The sequence below is a fragment of the Alnus glutinosa genome, chromosome 4 (genome assembly GCF_958979055.1).
Source record: "Alnus glutinosa chromosome 4, dhAlnGlut1.1, whole genome shotgun sequence".
In the NCBI taxonomy this organism is placed as follows: Eukaryota; Viridiplantae; Streptophyta; class Magnoliopsida; order Fagales; family Betulaceae; genus Alnus; species Alnus glutinosa.
The window spans coordinates 1,926,171-1,934,635 of record NC_084889.1 but is presented as its reverse complement, the minus strand read 5'-3'; the positions used below and the strand labels follow the sequence as shown (position 1 = coordinate 1,934,635).

The window sequence follows — 8,465 nt, the reverse complement described above, 5'->3', positions numbered from 1 at the left end:
TTCCGTTGCTAAGTTTATTTTTTTTAAAATAAAATGGAATAATAGACTAAGCAATAAGAGCAATATTTCCCTTATAAATTTCTATGTTACGGTTATGCGCTATCTGGTCAGGATAATTTTTAGTATTCTTTGAAAAAATAAAAAAAATTTAAATCTAGATTTTCAAGCTTCATATTCTTAAAATGTGAAGGTCGAGAAAAATGTTAGATTTTTCGAACCAAACATCACGTTAAATCAAAGAGAAGAGAAATATATACCATAATACCACTTCACTACGACAACCATGTAGAAAAGTATGATACCATGTATATATATATATAAAAGATAAAATAAGATGAAAGAAAAGAGAGAGAGCGGAAATGAAAAGACACGTATTCACTAATTGTAAGTTATTAAAACTAAAAAAGTACAACCCACATTGCTAAATCTGTTTTGCAGTAAAGTATGAAGAATTATTGATAATTATGTGTTTTACAGTTAACCAGTCAGTTCTAGTCTTCCAGATTAAAGGATTCTATTATTATGTCTTTTCTTTATTAATATTATGACCAAGGTATCCAAAGTTTCTCCCAGTTAATCTTTCGGAGCATTCACAATTTCACATGCTGCTAAGTAAATATAATCTACATTTTAGTTAAAAAAAAAAAAAAAAAAATTATTTTATTTTATTTTATATTAACTATTCACTTTCTCAAAACATTTACACGTCTTTCTATGTTAGTTGCTCAAAAAAGATAATATAAAAAATAGTAAAATTTTCTCTATAAGAACATGTTTTTCTTTGGTGATAAAGTTTTATTTGCAAGACTTTACGTTTTTTAAATAGTTAAACCAAACGAAACATAATATAAGAAACAAAGAAAATGGTAAATTCGAATCTTTTGTTTTGTCACCACTCACGAAACAGAGTCTCCGTCTGCGGTGCGTGGACGAGGAAAGAGTACGTGGATAGAAGGAGAGCAAATGGCATACAGCTGGCCCAAAAAGGAGTCCAGACGCCAGAGAGATAACCCCATCTTTTGCTGCCTCTGCTTCAAGATATGCTTTGTTTGGTAAAAGAAATCCGACTTTTGGTACAACCTTGTGTACGTCTTTGGAAGAATAGAACCCAAGGCAAGGGGGCAGGGGTACAACTTCACCATTTTTTTCTTCCCATCCCCACGCCACACACACAGAATATTAAGAGCAGCTAAAGAACAGAACAAACTTCATCCAGGAATCAAAGAATTAGATACATGTAATTTTCAGTCTCAACCATAACATCCCCCCCCCCGAAAACACTTTAGGATGTAGCACGAGCTTTGTGCTTATTCAACTGACACTGACTCAACGCCCATATTTCGTCCAGCCCTTTGAATATCTCCGATTTTAAATCGCCAAAATTATTGAAAATACCATTTAAAAGAAATTAAAAAGAACCCTTTAAAGAACACAACGAAAATACCATTATAATGGCACCATATCTGAGAGCACAAAAAAAAATGGACATTTCAAAGATGCAAATAGCAGAAAATTGATTTCATTTCATACTCATATAACGATATGATAGAAACAAAAGGAGATGCCGAGGAAATGAGCAAAACTTTTGACACTCAGCAACAAGGAAGCACTCTCTCCCCCTTCTAGAACCCTTGGACGGCTCTTATAGCACAGGAAAACCCAAAGGACTACAATGGTGGCTCATCCCTCCCCATCTCTCAACAGCAGAAACAAATAAAACCTAAAACCACTCAAAAAACCACTCTCTCAGGAACAAATCTTCCGGTTCCTAAGACTCTCAACGCTCTTGAACGAAAAACAAAAAGGAACTTACAATAACAGATACTAATAGATCCTAAACTGCAAAACTTAAAGGCAGGGTATATTGAGGGGTTCATTCATCCAACCAGTAATGTCATCGCCAATCTCACCTAAGTCCCAGTCAGGAAGCTCACTAGGTTCACCGTCCTCAAACCCACAAACATCGAAGCCGTCAAAAAACTGCCCAATATTATCAAATCCGAGGGAATCGAACTCCGGCACAAAACTAAGCTCTTGCTCAAACGGAACATCGCCAAACAGACCAAAATCTTCGGGTATCTGAAGGCTTGCCAAATCAATCTCAGCATTAGTATCAACACCCTCTTCTTTTACTGCGTCAGTGAGAATCGCATTGGTGTTGGACGCAGAGGTCTCCAACTCTAGCACCGAAGCCGGAGAGGTGTGTGACAACACGCTCTCAGAGTCATCTGAAGAACCCAAATGGTGGCTCTTTGACTTAGAAATCGCAGCAGAAGACGACGACGCGTTGTTGCTCTTCTCAGGGGCGGCATCGGAAATGGCAGCCAGAGCGGCTTCGAATTCGAGCCTCTTGCGCTCGTAAACCGCAGAAGCCTCTTCAGGAGTATTGTAAGTGCCCAACCAAATCCTTGCTCCTTTAAACGGGTCTCGAATCTCAGCCGCCCATTTGCCCCATTTCCTTTGCCTAACCCCTCTGTATTTTGAGGATGAGGGTCTTCTATTACCCATCGATGGGGTTTTAGCCAAAACCCTTTTCTTCTCGGGGTCTCTGGCTTCAACGTTACTGTCCTGGGAAGAACTCTCTGTCTCAAGGGGCTTCGGTGCTTGTTTTTCAACAAGAAGAGGAAGAGTGATTTCGCGGACGAATCGTTTAAGTTTCTTGGGCCTCCTATCGCTTCTCTCAGACTCATTCTCGCTTGAAGATGAGTCGGTAGCGTATGGATCTGAACAGATTACACGGACTTTCCTCATCGTTTTGGACTCTACAACAGGACCTGTAGGTTTCTTAGTCTTCTTGCAGATGTTGTTCAGATTGGCAGGTCGTTTCTGTGGCTCTGACATTATGACAAACAGGAAAAATCTCTCGCAAACTAACCCCTCAAAATACCCAGGAAATTTTCAAGTACAATGCAAAAGAAAATCAGAGAAAGCTAAAAAAGAGGGCAAAAATCTCTCAGAATCTCAACGATATCAAGTGAGACCCCCTCTGAGGAACAAGAAAAGGAAAGAATATCGTTTTATATGAAAAGCCCCAAAGCACTCCACTCCAGAACAAGTCCTGCAAAAATACCAAAATCACACAAACCCATCTCAGATTCAGCCCAGAAAAGCACCAAAAACCCCAGAACTCAAAACAAGGGTTTAACGGAGATTTATCAAAATCGCAAAAAGCCCATACCTCTTTGGCCTCAAACGCATCGAAACGGACGGATTCACCAGATTCAATCTCTGCCAGAAACAGCAGAGAAGCATGCAATAGCAAGAGCAGAGAGCAAAAAACGCAGAGAAGATCGCAGTAGAGAAAAGCCAGAGCTGCAACAGAGCCCCAATCAGCACCAAATCAAACCCAGCCGACATAAATCCGCTAACCCACAACCTCGCTTGCTCCTTTCCACAACGCCAAAACCCCTCTCTCTCTCCCTGTTCTATTACTCTAACAGAGAACAAAAAACCAGAAACCAAAAGCAAGAAATCGTCCTGTGAGATACTAAATATAAGCAGCAACCAAAACCCCAAACCCCAAAAGAGACTCAGAGGATTAGAAATGTATGGCCAAGATTTTCCCTCATAAAAGAGACAAAGATCGGTTAAGAGTTATCAAGGTTTTGCTGGACAGTGATATAAACTGAATATATACTCTACAACCATTGAACGCCGACGCAAATCTCTATAGAAACATCGTCAGAAAAATAAAAATAATAATAATAAACAAATAAAATATCAGACATAAAATATTCTTAAAAAAAAAAAAAAAAAAAAAACAATTTTCTCGGTAATCGAAGACAAACAAAAAATTCATAGTATGTTATAGTCATACCACCTTTATTTGGCGTCTCTATCTCTCCTCCTGGCACACACTGCGTTTCACACACTCTCTCTCTCTCTCTCTCTCTCTCTCTCTCTCTTTAAGCCATTCACTTTTTCCCAAGCGGTCAAAAATAGCATTAAAAGAGAGGGCAAGTAAAATTAATATAAAAGTCTTTCTTGGAATTAAAATATTTTTGGGGATGGCTTTGATGAGCTGGCATGGCCTTCAAGGCAAAGCACATTCATGGAGCATGACCATCCCATCCCTCGTGCCATACATATCATGCCGTTGTGGGCCAGTGGAGTTTGTTTCTCCCACGAGTCCTTGCCTCACGCTAACTTATCCCGCGTGATACGCACTCTCTAATTGAACGGTGGTGGGGACTTGGGTCTCGCGGGTGTTGTGTACTTGCTTACGGGGAGCGTGGGGTATCTGATGTTGACGCTTCATTTAGGAAAGACACCGCCGCGATTGGCTACGTATCAGAGAGCAGGTTCTGTCTACTACTACTGCGATTCCCTCGTCAATATCAGGACCGGAATTGGTGATATTTACGATGATGACACTGAGAAAGCCTTGGTCCCCAAGTCTGCTACAGAAAAGGAAGGTTCCTATTGGTTCTTTTATTATTTTGGTAAGAAATCGCTAATTTTTATTTTTCTTTAATTCGTTTTCTTTTTGGAAAAAAATCGCGGTATTGAAATTCCTTAAATTAAAACATGAGAAAAAAAAAAAACAGAATAGAATAGAAGAATTCACAGCATATGAAGGTTTCCTTTTTTGCTTATGAAGTTGCTTAAATAGGTAAATTGCTTCTTTTTTTTTTTCTTTTTTTTTTTTTTAGGCTAGCCTTTTTAGGTAGGATTCTTATGCTTTAGACGAGTATGAAGGCTGCATTATTAACTTTAGTCAAATATATACTTTTCATTTTAAGATTAAACTTTACATACATAATGGTATATATATATATATATATATATATATATATATATATATATATATATATTATCACATTATTTAAAATTAAGTAATAATATTTTTTGGACTCATTTCACACCGATTAATGTACCGTATTTTAAATGATTTTCCATATATCTATTTTTTTCTATAAAAAAAACACACATAAAATATGCTACATCAATAATGTGAAAAATATAATTACTCTTTAAAATTTTAAATAAGGTGACACTACTCTTAAATGGAAGAAAATAAAATTTAAATTATAAAATAAACCTGCTCCAATTTAATGAAGACGATCCTATTTCTTTGTAAATTAGGTAGACAATTTCAAATATGAGACTTTGAGTTCTCCATTAATTGCCTATGTGGGACTCCATAAAGTTATTAGAAGAGACATAGTTAGTGGGTCATTGCGAAAGTCTAATATTCATTATAAAAATGACAACGGTCAAAGTTGAGATAAGAAAAGAAAACACAAATCCTTCAAAGTTGAATGATTCCAGATTTGTTGAAACAACTGTTTTAGCTATTTTGCTGGTCGAGAATTTCAATGTACACACAAATAATTATGTTTGCATTTTCATAGGAACTGAATTTGTTGAGATTAAAATGCATATGCAACGCAAAATAACAACAAATACAAACGAGTTCAATTTCAACCGATCTGAATTAGTCTAAAGACCCTTCTTATTATTTGAAATTTTTGGAGTTATTTCAGGAAACTTTGACCATGAGATATCAGATAAGTGTGGGAGATAAAAAAAAAAAAAAAAAAAAAAAAAAAAAAAAAAAAAAATTTCCTTTCTCCCTCTCACCATTTGAATAGAAGATTTTTTTTTTTTTTTTTAAAAAAAAAAATTGAAAGATAAAATCGTTATATCATATAAGATTCATCATCCACCCACCGACCGACTATTAAGCTTTGCTCGTTTATTGAAACACTATATCTATTTATTTTATGGGTGACTGTGTCCTAGTACTTCTCTTTTTATGATTATTATTTATTTATTTAAGTGTACTTTTCTTTTTAAAATGCGAAAACAAATGCTATTTCAAGAACAGCCTCCCTGCACGTGACCATGTTTGCCTTGAGATCTGTAAATGGTTCATCTGACGGCGGATACTGTGCCAACCAACCGTACCCAGAGTAGGTAGACCAACACTCCAACTAGCAAAAGTCTCAGCGAGTGCGGTTCACTGTTTCCCTTACCCTCCGCTATATATTTTAGTGTAATGTTTAATATAGCAGTTTCAATATATATATATATATATATAAAACCAACATAAGCACAGCTCCCGTGGCCAAACGACTATTATGTATGGTGGCACAATGGGTCGTCCACATTATCATGGAAACATGGTCATGCATGTATGTGTATGCCCCGCATGTCACATGAGGTCCTGAGGAGGCTAAGTGGGTTACGCAAATGGAGATGAGTGGACCGGGAGGGTCGCTTCGGTTTCCCGCCAATGGCGCCGACGTGGAACCCACCACGCGCCTCTTTTTCGCGCCAAAACGCCCACTTTCCCGCGCTGACTCCGTCGGAGAGTGAGACACCTGTTTCTATTGGGGACAGGTGTCTGCCACCTGTTGGGTGGTTGATGATGACGAGGCCCATGCGAATCGAGTGAAGTTGCGTGGAAAGCGCCGGCTTCACACCAACTCTTTTCCGCTTTTTTTCTTTTTCTTTTTCAAGATTTTCTTTCTCCATATTTGGGAGGTCCAATCAAATCTCCGCGTCATGATTTGCAATTGGACCTTCCCAAATATAGAGGAAGAAAATGGGTTTTCACCTATTTATATATCTTTTTATTTTCTAATCTTCCTTGAATTTTTGACCGGTTCATAAAATACTTGTTTTTCTAACGTACCTGTCCACAAACTACCTCCATGGATAACATTAAAAAAAAAAAAAAAAAAAAAAAAGTCTTTTGGTCCCCTCTCTCGAGACGTCCTAAATTTTGTTATGGGTCCCCAATTTTGTAGGCGATTTATGTTAACAATGTTTTTAGGTTTTCAAGTCAAAGATATATATATATATATTTCCAATTTTGCTTGAATTTCTAACTAAATTTTTACAAGCACAACCCTACATTTGAATGCCATCTCAAAAAAAAAAAAAAAAAAAAAAAAACCAAATGAGGTCTTGGAATTCTTATATAAAAATGGTAACAGGAAAGAGTTTATTTATTTTTACAAACTTAATTGTCTAAAATTGATTTAATTCGATTTATTAAATTAAAATACGTTGATAAAAAACATGATTTTCACATGGATATATATATACTTTTAAAATTTAAGTGAAAATTACATGTTTTAGAGACATATGATTAATTTATAAGTTAACGGAAGAAATTTTGTAGAAAACGTTATTTATAGAACAAATTATTGCATAGGGTGGCATGTGTGCCAATTATTAAGTATTAAAATTTGTGGGTAAGTAATGTCGCCCGGGATAAAAAGGCAGTTGACAGAGAGTCACAGCGAAGAGGATAGGCGTTTAGAGTAGAGCAAGAAATAGGAATTATTGCATTTCATGAGAGGGTACTGGTTAGCTCTCCATCCATTGATGGGGGAGTTAAGTAAACGGATGAAAGTAAAAAGGGCCATAAATGCATTTTAGTTATTTGGCAATTTCGTTTGCCGTTGTGCGTACACACCATTTACAGCGGTAGTTAGCCTGCCGTTGCACAATAATAGTTATGGCAACCTACTTGTACATCAGTACATAGTACGACGAAACTCTATTTAAGAAACAAGAAAAAACACTTGCTTTTTACATGTTCTTTAAGAATACATAATAATTTTATAGATTATGTTAAAAAATGTTACTCCAATTTAGTTTTTTTTTTTTAAAAAAAAAAAAAATTGTGCGTGCAGTTGATTGAAGATATAAAGATGGCATTAAATGATTTTTAGTCATGGTATTTGACACATTAAAACTGAAGCAAATGAGGCAACTCACCGTTTAGGAGTGTAAAAATAGTCACAATTAGTAATTTAGGAAGACATTAATAATTGAATGATAGTTTGATATGTGAACTTTTTCTTATATTAAATAAAGCATCTTCTTCAAACATCTTAAAAAAAAAAAAAAAAATGAAGAAAATGTGAAATATATATTTTAAGAGATAAGATTAAAGGTAATTTAATTACATAAAATCACTTAAGGTCTACTTAATCGCTTATCACATTCTACTTTATCTGTAACTCTATTTCTTTTTTAACTCCCATATTCTATCACTCTTTCATCTTACTTTTTGTCCATTCTACACTGAATTTTACATACTATTTCATTTTTGCTTTTTGGTTGGCAAATTCACCATATACTAATAATGTGTCGCATGGTTTAAATAAGACTGCCGTTTAACATATATTAGGTTTGGATAAAAAAAATTTCAGATTATTTATATGATATTATTTTGTTAAAACAATATGTTATATTTCAATAATTGAGTAATAAGAATGGTACAACTTTATTCAAAATGATCAAATTTCATTGTTCTATTGTTCAAAAAGAAAAAATTGTTCCAAAAAAACAAAAAAAAAAATAAAGACTTTATCAAGAAAATGTCAAAACCCATTGAAGCTTCGATGCAACTTCATGACTGGTCAGAGACCTCACCTGTACTTCATTCAACTGTCGTGGCTTAGGTTTAGGCATATTATTAAAGCATTTCTTTGTTTTGAAACGGG

The 8,465-nt window shown here is 35.4% G+C and overlaps 1 protein-coding gene across 1 annotated transcript; it reads right to left on the bottom strand.

The window, feature by feature from the left end:
* Window positions 1-1,503: 1,503 nt before the first annotated feature.
* LOC133866498 (ethylene-responsive transcription factor ERF118-like) lies at window positions 1,504-3,652 on the bottom strand. The gene is made up of 2 exons (XM_062303038.1): window positions 3,179-3,652; window positions 1,504-3,058 (listed from the first exon to the last, which is right to left on the bottom strand). The coding sequence occupies exon 2, from the start codon at window positions 2,839-2,841 to the stop codon at window positions 1,849-1,851; it is 993 nt and encodes a 330-aa protein (XP_062159022.1). The 5' UTR covers window positions 2,842-3,058; window positions 3,179-3,652; the 3' UTR covers window positions 1,504-1,848.
* Window positions 3,653-8,465: the final 4,813 nt, after the last annotated feature.

Coding starts and splice junctions, on each gene's coding strand:
- LOC133866498 (XM_062303038.1), bottom strand. CDS start 2,841: ATGTCAGAGCCACAGAAACGACCTGCCAATCTGAACAACATCTGCAAG.